General features: G+C 40.8%; 1 protein-coding gene across 3 annotated transcripts in view; it reads left to right on the plus strand.

The window, feature by feature from the left end:
- LOC122091317 overlaps window positions 1-15,876 on the plus strand; it is a 79,701-nt gene that overhangs the window by 29,903 nt on the left and 33,922 nt on the right. For 2 of the 3 annotated variants that reach the window (XM_042661187.1, XM_042661185.1), the window contains exons 9-12: window positions 22-67; window positions 459-538; window positions 13,917-14,027; window positions 15,373-15,454. In XM_042661187.1, the coding sequence (XP_042517121.1) occupies window positions 22-67; window positions 459-538; window positions 13,917-14,027; window positions 15,373-15,454 (319 nt within the window). The remainder of the gene's footprint in view (window positions 1-21; window positions 68-458; window positions 539-13,916; window positions 14,028-15,372; window positions 15,455-15,876) is intronic. The other variant, XM_042661186.1, reaches the window with a different exon arrangement.

A 15,876-nucleotide genomic window follows, 5' to 3' on the forward strand; every position in this document is an offset into this window, starting at 1 on the left:
CAAAAAAAAAAAATTGTATAGGCTAAATCCTGAGAGGGTTGGTGGTGATTTCAAGCAAGAAGTTCAAGTAAGATTAGAAACTTTATAGCTTATGGATAAATTCTATATCTAAATGCTGTTCTTTATATTTCTAGATAACTTTTCTGGTAAACTATGACTGATTGATCACAAATATTTATTTTTTGAAGAAGGCTAATATCAGGGAACCGATGATGTCACAGTCCAATCAAATGGAAACAAATTTATTTGTAATATATTATATATCCCCCTATTTTATGGGGTTTCTGATGCCCGGTATCCCAAGTGCCTTGTTCAAATAGGACGGCCAGCGGCTGTCTGGCTTGACATTGTTGCTGTGAGGCTTGCAAGCCCCTTTATATTTCATTTATTAAAGCAAATGAAAAGAACATTTCCAGTCTCATTCTCATGTTTTTAGCGAATGCTGCTGCTTCTGTCAGGTTCATAGCGGTTTTTTAAGCGCATATGATTCAGTGAGGACTAGGATCATGTCACTTGTTAAGCTGGCAATTGGTTTTGTGTAAGTAATGCTTCCATTTTAAATACATCGCAATGATAAGCTACCTATGTGGATATTGATTGCAATAAATTTAAATCCGCTTGTTCCTATTTATATCTCCTTATTTTTATTTTTTAAATTTAGCACAACATACTTTTGAAAGCATGGAAGCCTTTATTTGCGATGGTGATAAGGGGATAGTAAATGTCGATGCTCAAATCTTATCTTATCCTCTTGAGCTTTAGAACTTTCCCAAACAATTTTCTGTAACCTCATGAGTTAGCATAAGTACTATTCAATGCAATGGAACTAACAGATTTCTACCCTGAAAAGGAATTATTACTGACATGGAAGCATTGTCTGAAATTACTGAATGACCTACGAATCTTGGAAATCAGGATTCATAATTCACAAGATTACTGTTATCCAAAATTGCACCTCCTTAGAATCAGTCAAGTACTTGATATTGCCATTAGCTTCATAATCTAATGGCACTACATTTCGTCCCTTCAACACTGTAGATTTGAATTTTCTCTTGAGAGTGATGGTTATGTAAACTTTTCTATCCTTCTGTGACCTCTTTACTTGTATAGTAAGGCTATCTTTGGGATCATTTATGTTTTTGTTTACAACATAGGTTTGTAACTAGTAGACATAATATAGAATGAGAAATAGGTTTGGTATACTTGTGTGTAAATACTTTTTATAATATTTTTTGAATAATTGAGCCTAAAGTCCATATATAGTTTAAGTGACGGGTGAATAGACTCACCTTTACCCATATTCCTTTCCAATTCAATTCCTTCTCCGTGAATCAAAACTGCAACAGGGTACACTGTTACAACTATTTCTTTTTTCCTTCCAGTTGGCGTGGGGGAAGAAGGGATGGGCTGTGAGGCCACCCATGGAGGCAGTCCCCGTGGAGGGCTTACCCCATGGTCACAGAATTACCAGCAAGCCTGGAAGGCAGCATAACCAGGACTCATAATACTTTAAGGAAGCATGTAAGTTAATTTGAAGGGAAGCTCAAAAATTTGTAAACTAAGTATCTAGGCTGATCTTGAATAGGAATGCATAAACACTAGCTGAAAATCAATAACAAAAGCAACATAAAGTTGAATAGCAGAAGATTAAGCTAAAGAACACCTAGACATGGTGATGTAGGAGGGTGCCTAGACAACTAGGTTTCCTGCAAGGGTTACTCAACTAGAAGTCTAGAACAAGATAAGCACAATAGGACTTGGATTAGGGCTAAGAAAAAATACAGATTTAGCATGCAAAAATAATGGACTGATTAACAGAGCAGCAATGATCAATAATAGTCTAAGCCGAAAAACACATAAACTACTTAAGCATCAAATGGGGATATGGGGGAGGGAACATAGCAGCATATATATGTTAGGTTTAGCACAAATCAGCCAAGACACAAAACATGATAAGTAAACCAAACAATTTCCTAAAATCAGCCAACTAGTAAAGAGAAGGACAGCAGGAATTCCACAGAGACAAAACAAGATTAGGCTTAAAATTCAATGGGAGCAGTTTCAGGTTTCAGCAATAAGGGATGGGGTAATAAAAGGGATTAAGTGGGGGGCATAGAGAGGGGAAGCTACTTACCTTTCCGTTGTTCATATCTGAGGAGAAGAGGAGAAAGTTAGGTCCTCCAAGATTAGGTCCTCCAAGATGTAGAAGTGCAGTCCACGCCGGTTGTCGTAAGAACAATATGAAGTCATGGCATCCCTTGATGGATTGAGTATTACTTGAGAGAGGTGCAGCAATCTTCAACAGCTCATGCAAGTAACAGTGGTGCAGCACTAAAGAGGTAACCGACAGAAAGAGAGGGAGAGAGAGAGAGAGAGAGAGTCGTGAGAGGGAGGGGAGGCGAGCAAGAGAGAGAGAGCGAGAATGAGAAACGAGAGAGAGAGGGAAAACCGTGAGAGGGAGAGACGTGGGCTTTTTTTCTTTCAATAATTTTCATTCATTAACTAAAAAATTGATGGCCAATGACCTTACAAATATAATGGAAAATACTATAAAAAAAAAAGAGAATTACTTTAGGAACACGATTTCTGAAATAAGGAAACTACCTAATAGACCAATAAGATAAATATCTAGTTTTCTATTTAATCAAAACAACTAAATAACAAGATTCTGAAAAGAAAAACTACTAAAGTGAACAAGATCTGGTGGGGTCATAGATATTGGCTGATTGGGAGGAGAGAGTCGTGTCCAGCACTTGGAAGGCTTCTCTCTCCTTCCTTCTTCCTTCCTCTAATTTCCTTCTGTGAGACCTTCCTCTAGCCATATAGAGTGCAAACGTGGCTGGGTCTTGTGCTTACGCCGTTGGTACATGTGGATGTCTCCAACTCTCCCCAGCTTGGAAGAATTCACCTCCGGTGAATTATGGCTCATGTAGTACTTAAGCAGATCCGGGTCTAGTTGTTGGATTTCTTGCACTGTGATCCAAGTGTTGTCAATTTCCGGACGTCCACACCATTTGACCAAGAACTCTGTAGAACCTCCTGTATGTGTGAATACAATCATTTTATCAATGAGTTCCTCAATTTCTTCAGTTCTTCTCGTGACCTTAGGTACAAGTGGTAAGGAGGTTAGGGGAAGTGGTTGGGTTGGCTCAGCAGTCTCATCAAGGGTGAAGGGGAAGTTCTTAAGGTTATCAGGGTAAAAGGAGGTAATGGTAGAGGCACCATGATATGGGACAAGATCTTCCAAATTGAAAATGTTACTGATTTCCATACTAGCGGGTAGATCAAGGATATAAGCATTGGCACCTATCCTCTTAAGTAACTTGAAAGGACCTGTGCTACGAGCATGTAATTTGCTCGCTTTTCCCCTAAAAAAACGTTGCGGCTTGATTCTAACCATCACCATATCTCCCTCTTGAAACTCTTGTAGCATTTTGTGCACATCTGCCTTTAATTTGTATTGATCGTTTCTTAGTGCTATCTGTCTTCTTATACCTGTATGTAAATCATGTATATGCTGAGCAAAAGATTCGGCTGAAAGGGAGGTCCTAGAACTGGACACAACTGGGACAAGTTCTATGGGTGCCCAGGGCTGGTATCCTGAACAAATCTCAAAGGGTGACAGACCAGTGGTACGGTTGTTAGAGCTATTATATGTAGACTCGGCCTAGCTAAGGACTCGATCCCAATTGGTAAGGTGTTCTCCTATGAAGCAACACAACAAATTTCCTAGACTCCTATTGACAATCTCAGTCTGGCCATCGGTCTGAAGGTGGAAGGCGGAAGAGAAACGGAGCTTGGTACCACCTCCAAAAATGACTAGTGACCTTAACATCCCTATCGGACACTGTGATGAGGGGTAACCCATGGTACTTGATAACCTCGTTAAAGAAAAGCTTGGCTACTATGGACGCATCAGAGGTCTTAAAGCATGGGATGAAATGGGCCATCTTCGAGAAGCGATCTACAACCACATAAACAGAATCATGGCCTCTTGAAGTTTTTGGCAGACCAAGCACGAAGTCCATGCTAAGGTCTTGCTAAGGGGCATGGGGAACGGGGTACGGGTAAGGGAGTGTACAATCCCGTGTTCTGCTTTTGTTGTTTGGCAGTTTGGCATGTCCTACACTGACTCACAACTCTAACAACATCCCTCTTCAGTCCTGGCCAAAAGAATCGGTCCTCAACGAGGGTGATGGTCTTATTTAGACCGAAGTGGCCAGTGACTCCCCCAGCGTGCAATTCCTAGATCAGGAAATCTCAAAGTGAGGTCCTAAGAATGCACAACTTGCTTCCCTTAAAAAGGAAGCCCTCCCGAAGTAGGTAGTCCGAGCGATTGACAGGGTTACCTCCACTCAAAGAAGTGAACGGCTTACTAAAATCAGGACAGGTGAGGTATTGGTCCTTGACTCGCTCGAACCCTACAACCTCCACACTTATAGTCTGGAGTAACACACTAGCCCGACTTCTAGCACTTATGCGACTGAGGAACATGTTTACCCGGCTTAGTGCATCTGCAACGGTATTCTCGACACCAGGTCTATGTTTGAGTACAAAAGTGTACTCTTAGAGAAACTCGACCCACTTAGCATGTCTCTAGTTTAGTTTCTTTTGGGCACTCAGGTATCTCAGAGCTTGGTGGTTAGAGAATAGCACGAATTCTTATGGTAGAAGGTAATGTCGCCAATAGCGCAGTGATTGGACAACCGTATAGAATTCTTTGTCGTATGTGGAATATCGTTGCCTAGCTTCATTAAGCTTCTCACTAAAGTAAGCAACATGGTATTCTTGTCCTAAGACACCACCTATTCCAATACCAGATGCATCACAGTTCACTTCGAAGACCTTAGAAAAATCTAGGAGGCATGGGACGGGGGCCTCAGCCATAAGCTTTTTAATCTCATTAAAGGCCTTCGTAGCACTCTTAGTCCATTGAAACTCCTTTTTTATGCAATCCGTGATAGGAGACATAATGGAACTAAACTGGTAAATGAATCTCCTGTAGAAAGTGGCTAAGCCATGAAAACTTGCACTTCATGGACATTAGTTGGCTCAGGCCACTCTACAATTGCTCTCACTTTCTCAGGGTCAGCAGATACTCCTTGAGTTGACACAACAAACCCTAAGAAGATGACTTGATGACTCATGAAGGTGCACTTCTTGAGGTTAACATAGAGTTTTTCTTGTAAAAGCACATGAAAAATCTTCTGTAAGTGATCCAAGTGGGAAGACAGAGTCTTATTGTAGATGAGGATGTCATCAAAGTATACCATTAAGAACTTGCCAATGAATGGTTGAAGCACTTGATTCATTATTCTCATAAAGGTGCTAGGTGCATTAGACAAGCCAAAAGGCATGACTAACCATCCTTCGTCTTGAAGGCTGTCTTCCACTTATCTCCAGGCCTAACCCAAATTTGGTGGTACCCGCTCTTGAGATCAATCTTCGAAAAGATTGATGAGTTGGCCATCATATCCAACATGCCATCAAGTCTAGGGATAGGAAACCTATACTTGACAATGATCTTATAGATGATGGCTCTATTATCAACGCACATACGCCAGGTGCCATCTTTCTTTGGAGTGAGCAAGGCAGGTGCTGCACATGGGCTAAGGCCTCATCGGATATGGTCTCATCTGGCCTATGGTCCTCATACTCATTGTCCTGAAAGCTTTTTTGGTCACCTTCTTCAAGAGTCTGCTCCCCCACATAGAGGTTTATGTTGGGGCACTCTAGAGAAGTGACCATACCCTCAACACTTGAAGCATTGTTGTTGTCCACTACTCTTGGGTGCTTCTCCCAAGATTCCTGTACCCCTATTGTCAAATTGATGTTGTGGTGCAGTAGGGGGTTTTGGGAATCCAATTGAACCTTGGGGTGGTTTCCTAAAGTGGGACTCCCCAGCTTGAAAGCTCTTCCTCTGAGAATAAGTTCTCAAGGAGGACTCCACCTCAAAATGCCTACCCGAAAGGCTTGTGGAACGTCTCGCACCAAGTGGGGTGCCATACGTGACTGGATTTCGGAGTTGAGCCCAGTAAGGATTCTAGAAAGTGTCTGCTCAACATCCTCCTGAATACGGCTTCTAATTTTCAACTCATTGAACTTGCTTATGTATTCGGTCACAGTCAGTTTTTCTTGCCTCAGGGCATTCATGTCATTCAACAACTGTAGCCTATAGGTGATAGGCAAGAATTCCCTCCTGTGCCTCTCCTACATTTCTACCCATGTTGTGATTGGCTCAAGTCCTAGGTTGGCCTCCTGGCACTCTAGGTCTGTTTAGAAGTCCTAGGCAGCTCCGATAAGCTTGAACTTAGCAAATCTGAAGCGGGCTTCCTTGGGCATATCATAAAACTCAAAGTACCTATTAATTTGCCTAATCCAGTCTAGAAGGATCCTAGCATCAATCTGACCATCATAGGTAGGGGCATCTACCTTAATCATCCGCCTGACATCAAAGCCCCTATCATAATGCTCATAACCCTTATCATCTCCATATTGGGTATGGTGCCTTGGAGCAAGTTGTCCTCTACCCCTACCCTGACCTCTACCATGCTCTGTGCCTAAAAAATCATCCCCTATCTGGTCATAACCATCAGTGTGGTTGTCATTGTTCTCTATCTCAGGGCTAGGGGCTCTTGTTCTAGGTCTAGTGCATAAGGTATTGTGGCCTTGCCGTCCATCTGAGTTTAGGGCATTTGTCTCAAGGGCGACAAGCCTAGTGGTAACGATATGGAGACAAGTAGCTTGTGCTTCCCTATCAGCCAACAATGTTTTCCTATCAGCCAACATTGTGTCCCTATCAGCCAACAATGTTTCCCGTTCAGCCCTACTAGCAGTTAATTCGGCTTGGAGGTTTCTAGGAACTCTTCGTTCCATTGGAGGGCTCTCGCCCACTGCTCTGACTGAATGGCGGTACTAGAAGGGTCAGACATGTCCTGGTACGCTCTACCACTACGAGTGGGCATAAAGAAAGTGGGCAACCAAGGTATGGTTGCCAACAATGACTCAAGGCCTACTCATAATCTCCAATTGAGATAGGTAGTTGGCCCTCTCAATCCTAAGGTCAGAGATTTTCTTCTCAAGAATGTGCTTCTGGTGGGAATAGCGTCCAATGCTATTTGGTCCCGCCAAACCTAGGAGAAAGAGGTGTCTTCTAACCTAAGGTAGCACTTCTTTAGCTCAGACTCAACTACAGACAAGTTGTGATGGAGGTTAGACCTCAACAGACAAGACATATAAACAGTAACAGCGACACCCAATCATAACAAGACCAACCAAAAACCATTCTCTGATACCAAGAAGATGTAGGAGGGTGCCTAGACAACTAGGTTTCCTACAAGGGTTACTCAATTAGAACAAGATAAGCACAATAGGACTTGGATTGGGTTGGGTTCAATGGGGCTCAGCAAAAATACAGATTTAGCATGCAAAAATAATGGACGAATTAACAGAGCAACAATGATCAATGATAGTCTAAGCAGAAAAACACAAACTACTTAAGCATCAAATGGGGATATAGGGAAGGGAACATAGCAGCATGCATATGTTAGGTTTAGCACAAATCATCCAAGACACAAAACAGGATAAGCAAGCCAAACAATTTCCTAAAATCAGCCAACTAGTAAAGAGAAGGACAATAGGGATTCCACAGAGACAAAACAAGATTAAGCTTAAAATTCGATGGGAGCAGTTTCAGGTTTCAGCAATAAGGGATGGGGTAATAAAAGGGATTAAGTTGGGGGGGGGGCATAGAGAGGGGAAGCTACTTACCTTTCCATTGTTCAGATCTGAGGAGAAGAGGAGAAGGTTAGGTCCTCCAAGACGTAAAAGTGCAGTCCATGCCAGTTGTCGTAAGAACAATGTGAAGTCATAGCAGCCCTTGATGGATTGAGTATTACTTGAGGGAGGTGCAGCAATCTTCAACAGCTCATGCAAGTAACAGTGGTGCAGCACTAAAGAGGTAACCAAGAGAAAGAGAGGGAGAGAGAGAGAGAGAGTCGTGAGAGGGAGGGGAGGTGATGCGGATCCGGGTTCCAAGAGATTGAAATCGGATCGCTTAAGGCCCACTTAGTCACTTAATAAAACAAAGACAATAACCAATAACAGGTTGTTTTGAAATAAAGTTTCATTAAATGGAATAATTGTAAATAAATGGAACTTTAGAAGGGAGTAGTAGACTTGTAATTAAAAAGGGATCTTAAAGGGTAAATGGAAGTTCAAGTAAATGATGGGATATGGAGGGAATTAGGAATTATTGTGAAGGGATAAATTATGAAGCAAAACTAAGGCAAAGGTTGGAGGTAAAAAGGGAAAAAAGTAGGGGTATTTTGGAAACACAAAGGACAAAGTCACAAAGAGAATAATAGCCAAAAGAAAAAATACCTTTTAGAAATAGGCAAGCCACGATTCTTGTTTAGGTTGTCTTCAACCTTCAGCCAAGAAGAATAGGGCAGATGCTAGCAGAAGAACGCCAAGAACTCTCTCATCTTTGGCCTGCTGGACCTGACCTTTCAGGCAGGGGTTCGTAGCACCAAGGACTCCTAGAAGCATGCATCGGCAGCTCCGAGATTTGGGTATTATGCTACCAGTCAGTGTCTGCAACCAATCTAGGCGGTATCCTAAACCAGCCTGAGTTGCAGGTTCGATTCCTCACAGCAAGGATCGTTTATGGCAAATGAAGCTCTAAGGGTCTGGTCGCCCAGGGAGGGGATATCATCGTTTAAAGCCTTAGGTCAAAAAACCAGTCACAAAAGAGAACAACCCATCTAATTTTGTGATCTGCAACTTTCGGCCAGAACAGAGTATAACAAGAAAACCCAGAAAATAAAAAAGATAAGGATGAGTAAGAAGAAATAAAGTGAGAGATCAGAAAAGAGAGAAGAAGATAAGAGAAAACCAAAAGAGAGATGGAGAGAAATAAGGTTAGAAAAACTCAGAGAGGGGGAAAAGAGGGTCGGCAGCCTCGGCAGCCATCGTTCAAACCAAAAACATAAATTTTCCACTTCATTCAATTCTAAAATCTCAATTGAAATCAATAAACCTATTTAAAGACTGAAAAAGACTTACTTTCCTATTTGAAACAAATATTGCATCTAACTAAAATAGAAATAAAATTCTCACTCAAATAAAAATCTACCATACTAATTCTAACTTTAAAAAAGGAAAGTAAATAAAAGATATCCTAAATCCATCGCCAAACTGCATCAGCTCTCCCGGTCTTGAAAGAACTCGACTTCGTCGAGTCAGGTCGTGCCTCTAAGATGCTCTTGTAAGTTGCTCGTTGATGAGGTGGCACGTATCTCGAAGTAGAAGATGGGAACATAACACTAAGAGGAGGGAGTGTAGGCTGAAGTGTCACTAAAGCAGAATCAGTCAATGACGTGGCATGTCTGATAATGCGTGTGGCCTCATTAAATACGTACGACCTCCTTGCTTCATCTTGATGGTGTTCCATGCACCATCATAGAGGATACCAGCATGTCGTTGCTAAGGTCGTCCTAGAAGAATGTCGCAGTGCGCCAATGGAGTGACCAAACAGGTGACATGGTATTGCAACGACCCAAACTGTAAGTGTACTCGAACAACTGCTGTGGCCTCTTCTCGAGCTGTGGGTTCAAAATCTCGCACATGAATCTTCTTGAAAAGCTGCTTTTGTGGAAGGTTGTGTGCTCGAACAAATTTAGTAGATATGATGTGTGCTTCTGCCCTGGTATCAACAACTGTATGAACATCAGTAGGTTTAGAACCGTGCATAAGAGTACCCTTCTATCTGAAGAGAGGAGCCTTATCAACTAGTCTGTTTGAAAATGATGAAAGACTAGCTGAATGAGATTTTACATCCTCATTACCATAGTCGAACATATCATCTTCCTGGAGGGGATAAGGATATAAAGCAGATTCATCCTCACTTTTTTCAATTGGTTGCTTCTCTGCTGCATTCACAGAACGAGTCCTATTGGGACACTTGTTGGAGTAGCGACCCTTCTCGCCACAACTATGGCATCTGATGTTCTTCACCCCATCACTGTTCTTGACGAACTCTAACATTTTTTCTTCAACTCTGCAAGCTTCAGGCTTCTTTTCCTCCATACGTGGTGGAGGTCTATAAACTAAAGAAGTCTTGGGCATACATTTCGAATAAATGGACTTCTCTTCAGGTGTCTTGGCATGAGCCGCTGCCACATCAACGGACCTGGCATCAGTGTTAGCCAACTCGAGTCGGATCTCAGTACTTAGCCCACTGATATATCGCATCACCCGTTGTTGGTCTGTTTCCTGAAGTCGACACCTTGAGGACAATTTGTGGAATTTGAGGGTGTAGGAATCCACATCTTTGTTCCCTTATTGCAAGTTAAGTAACTAATTGAACATTACCTTTTCGTAATTAAGAGGGAAAAATTTTTCAGTCAGGATCTGCTTCATGACCTCCCAATTGGTAATGGGTCCAAGTCTTTTGACAAACCTTGCATGCAGTACATCCCACCATGAACATGCATATCCAATAAACTTGGTAAGGATGAGTTCACATTTCTTCACGTCTGGAAGAGACTTATATGCAAAAATCCTCTCCACTTTAGTATGCCACTCTAGGAATTCTTTAGGTCCCTTTTCACTGCTGAACTCTGGAGCCTCAACTTTAATGTCATAATCTCTGTCAGAAAAATTATCGGGTAACATCTTGAGGGACAATTGGATCAAGTTGCTGCCTCTGAGGTGTATCTTCAATCCGTAAAGTGTTGAGCTGAGGAAGTAATGTAGAGGATCCTTCTTCAGCTCGCTTGTCTGGCCTCTTCATGAAGACAGTCATTTCTTCCATAAACTTGTCAAACTTGGCTTCAGTCCTCTTAAGCCTAGCATCAGTATTCTGTTGGTTTTCAGCTGACTCACGATACAATTTGTGCAACTCAGCATTGTTGATTTGACCTGTCATGGTTGGAAAATTGCAGGAAAATTTGGCTCTGATACCACTTGATGTAGATCCGGGTTCCAAGAGATTGAAATCGGATCGCTTAGGGCTCACTTAGACACTCAAGAAAATAAAGACAATAACCAATGACAGGTTGTATTGAAATAAAGCTTCATTAAATGTAGAATTGTAAATAAATGGAACTTTGGAAGGGAGTGGTAGACTTGTAATTAAAAAGGGATCTTAAAGGGTAAATGGAGGTTCAAGTAAATGATGGGATATGGAGGGAATTAGGAATTATTAGGAAGGGGTAAATTAGGAAGCAAAACTAAGGCAAACGTTGGAGGTAAAAAGGGAAAAAAGTAGGGGTATTTTGGAAACAGAAAGGACAAAGTCACAGAGAATAACAGCCAAAAAATTCCCTTTTAGAAATAGGCAAGCCGGGATTCTGGTTTAGGTTGTCTTCAACCTTCAGCCAAGAAGAACAGGGCGGATGCTAGTAGAAGAACGATAAGAACTCTCTCATCTTTGGCCTGCTGGATTTGACCTTTCAGGTAAGGGTTCGTAACACCAAGGACTCCTAGAAGCCTGCATCGGCAGCTCTGAGATTTGGGTATTATGCTACCAATCAGTGTCTGCAACCAATCTGGGGGGTATCCTAAACCAGCCTAAGTTGCAGGTTCGATTCCTCACAGCAACGATCGTTTACGGAAAATGAAGCTTTAAGGGTCTGGTCGCCCAGGGAAGGGATATCGTCGTTTAAAGCCTTAGGTGGAAAGACCAGTTATAAAAGAGAACAACCCATCTAATTTTGTGATCTGCAACTTTTGGCCAGAACAGAGTATAACAGGAAAACCCAGAAAATAAAAAAGAAAAGGATGAGGAAGAAGAAATAAAGTGAGAGATAAGAAGCAAGAGAAGAAGAAGATAAGAGAGAACCAGAAGAGAGAGATGGAGAGAAATAAGGTTAGAAAAACTCAGAGAGGGGGAAAAGAGGGTCGGTGGCCATGGCAGCCATCGTTCAAACCAAAAACATAAATTTTCTACTTCATTCAATTCTAAAATCTTAGTTGAGTTCAATAAACCTATTTAAAGACTGAAAACAGGCCTACTTTCCTATTTGAAACAAATATTTCATCTAACTAAAATAGAAATAAAATTCTCACTCAAATAAAAATCTACCATACTAATTCTAACTCTAAAAAAGAAAAGTAAATAAAAGATATCATAAATCCATCGTCAAACTGCATCAGGAGGAGAGAGAGAGAGAGAGAGAGAGACGTGGGCTTTTTTTTCTTTCAATAATTTTCATTCATTAACTAAAAAACTGATGGCCAATGGCCTTACAAATATAATGGAAAATACTACAAAAAAAAAAAAAAAAAAAAAAAGAGAGTTACTTTAGGAACACAATTTTTAAAATAAGGAAACTACCTAATAGACCGATAAGATAAATATCTAGTCTCCTATTTAATCAAAACAACTAAATAACAAGATTCTCAAAAGCAAAATTACTAAAGCGAACAAGATCTGGTGGGGCTACAGATATTGGCCGATTGGGAGGAGAGAGAGAGGGAGAGAGAGTTGTGTCCAGTGTTGGGAAGGCTGGAACAATTCTATCTCCTTCTTTCTTCTTCCTTCCTCTAATTTCCTTCTGTGAGACCTTCCTTTAGACAAATAGAGTGCAAACGTGGCTGGGTGTTGCGTTTACGCCTTTGGTACACGTGGATGTCCCCATCACATGGCTAATGATACTTTGATGATTTTGAGTATTTAATCTTCAATTCTTTACCTCAATACACCATCAACACGTCCATATATAGCCCAAACTACTATTCAGGTTTGAAAATTTGGCTGGAATGTCAAAGGAGTAATTTCTGGTAAGGATTAGTTTCAAAAGAAAATGTGGTGAACATGACCATGGTGGTGCTTTTTTTCCTTTAATAGGTCCTAATTAGTCCTATTCTTTGAGGGGGGAGGGAAGGTGTGAATTGGGAGACTTGAACCCAAGACCTCCTGGTAGGATTGGCTTTAACCCTCCACACTCTACAAAGTGCTTCACAGTGACTCAAAAGATGTTAATCAATGATTCAAGTTTTTTTTTTTTTGGTGCAACACAGTTCTTAAACTAGTTAACTTATCGAATATTATTAATAGCTTACTTTAATATATAGCCTAGGAGATTACTTGCTTGTTTGTAACCTTATCAGAGTGATGGAAACAGGGGAACTGTTATTCAGCACTAGACTGTTCTAATATGGAATGGTATAACATAAATGTATACATATGTTATGCCAGGAAGTTCTTTATTGTAAAAATGCAACCCTAAAATGATGCAGAAGATAATGGAAAAACAAGAACAAACAATGCACACGGATTTTACGAGGTTCGGCAAGGTTGCCTACGTCTCCGGTGAGATGAGATCCTGCTTCACTATCAATGGAGAATCGGGTTACAGCGCTCGTCCTCATACCTCTCAGTATTGTTTGCATTGCAGAGAAAGAAACCCTCGCTACAAATATATAGCGAAAAACCCTAATCCAAAAAGTACCCAATTGCCTCAAATAAAAAATTCGAGCGGAGGGCTGCGCCCCCCTACACCCCCTGCTATGCATGGGGGCCTCTTGCCCCCTTGCAACCCCCACGGCCCGCTAACCGGCTAGCAAGACTGCCGTCCTGCCTGTCGAGGCGCTGCACCAGTTCTCTCTAGGCTAAATTGTGACGGAATACAAGACATTGTACACCAACATTTATGAAGACCAATTACTTTTCTATGAAAATATGTTAGAAAAGTGAGATAAAAGAAACAATTCATTTTGTTGAAATCTTATTTATTCCAAAACTTACTCCGCTAGAAAATTTTAATTTTTTGTTTCAATCACAGTTTTGCATAAGTTGTTGTGGGTGCCATTTCTCTGGCCATTGAAATTCTATCATGTCTCTATCTTATTTTCATGAAATTGAGATTCTTTGTTTGAGAAAACATAAATATAGATGTTTTTAATGGCAGAGATGGTGCGGAAGTGGTGAACAAATGGCATATATATGTGACAGGTCATAGTTTGGGTGGTGCATTGGCTACCCTTCTTGCTCTTGAACTTTCATCAAGTCAATTGGCAAAGTGAGTTCTTTGTTGTTTACTCCATATGGTACTTGCACTCTCTTACCTTTCCTATTGGATCTTATCTCACGATATGCTTTTGTCACGTACATATATTGTTACTTTTACGCAACAAAAACAAAGCCTTATCACAACTAAATGGGGTTGGCTACATGGATCCTTGCCCACCAATCAGCTTTATTCGAAGTTACATATAATCTTCATTTTGACTCTTTCCTAGTGCATGTTCTGGGTAATTTTATTTTTTGGGTGAATAGTAAATGCATTGAAAGAAGGTGGAGGGAAAATATAGCTCCAAAGGAGAAGTTATAAACCCAATAAGGGAGATAGAGCCTATAAAGGCACCAATCAGAGCTCATATGGGCTAGGAAAACTTCTATATCTGGGCCTAGATGCCCAAACAGAGGAGAAAAGCAAATCAGTCAGAACCAGGAAGAGAACCACAAACCCTAACCCTAACATCTCAGCACAACAGTTCCTAGATGCCAACACGAAGGAGCACCACCGGTGAAGAGGCAGCCATGGTGGAGGAGAGTTTCTCATACTATAAAAACAAAAAGAGCATGGTGAAGGTTCCTCCTCCTTTTGTCGTTCATATTATGTTCTTCTTTCTTTTAGTCCAGCATTCTTACCTAGAAACATAAAAGTATAAAGGCACGATGGTAACTGGACAGAACTGGCCAGTTGAATTATCAAGAACTTGAACTTCTAGCATGTATAATGAATTAACTTGTGACCCGCAGCCATTGACTACCTAAAAGATTCTCACACAACCATTGACAGAACTCGGAACCAAGTGGTCCTTCGGTGGACCATTATTTTCATTGTTTAACGTTAAAAGAACCAAGCTATGCAACTACAGATGTTTAAAACCTAAAATTCACTTAAAAATATTCTTTTACTACAGAGCTGCAGCCTTAATTATAATAAATCTGACCTTCTTGACAGTGAACCTGTGACCCAACGTCATTTGTAGGTTAGTGGATGACATGCTTCAAAACACTAGAATGTGGGAAAAAGTTTTATTTTACATTCACGTCTTTTATGAGTTGAGTTGAGTTGAATTGAGTGGAGTGGACACTATGATATTTATTCCAGTGGTATTTGAGGTTATTAGTTGTGCACTATGGGAGCCAAGTTGGCTCCTTAGAGACTTTTTGCTTTATGTTTTCTTGCCTTATAGTATTAGTCATTAGGTGGTCAAATGTAATATAAAGCCGAGTTCCACATTTACTCTATAATGTAGTCAAAGTCTCGACCAACTGTGTTCGTGCGGACTATCTGTTACATGCTTTATAAAACAATTGTAGTCATAAAGATTCATCTATTTCTTGGTCTATATTAGGTGTGGAGCAATTTCTGTGAGCATGTATAACTTTGGCTCTCCTAGAGTTGGGAACAAAAGATTTGCAGACGTATACAATGGGGTAACAAATAATTAAACTCGGGTCTTTATAATATATATGTATCCAATGACGTTGATTTCCTGCCTGCAATTATGCTAACAGGGAAGCCAAAAGTTTCTTGAATGGCATTGGAAATGCCAGGTGTCTCAATTGTTTAAAGGTCCAATTTATACTCTCCAAAATTTCAACCTGCATTCAAACTAAGTACTCAAATTCATACTAGGGAAAAATGATAAAAGGCCGATCACCATCAAAGCCTAGGGTTTCGAAGCTGAAAAACCCCAAAGAGAAGGAAAGTTAACCTGATGGGGAAAAATGAATTTCCCCTACCAAACTCATTTTATTTCAACAATGGATGATGAACACTCTATGATATGCCATTCGGGAAAAGTTTTCCTGGTTGGTGGTTCAGGTAAGGAATCTATGGACAACACACCTAGTTC

This window comes from Macadamia integrifolia, chromosome 10 (genome assembly GCF_013358625.1).
Source record: "Macadamia integrifolia cultivar HAES 741 chromosome 10, SCU_Mint_v3, whole genome shotgun sequence".
Lineage (NCBI taxonomy): Eukaryota > Viridiplantae > Streptophyta > Magnoliopsida > Proteales > Proteaceae > Macadamia > Macadamia integrifolia.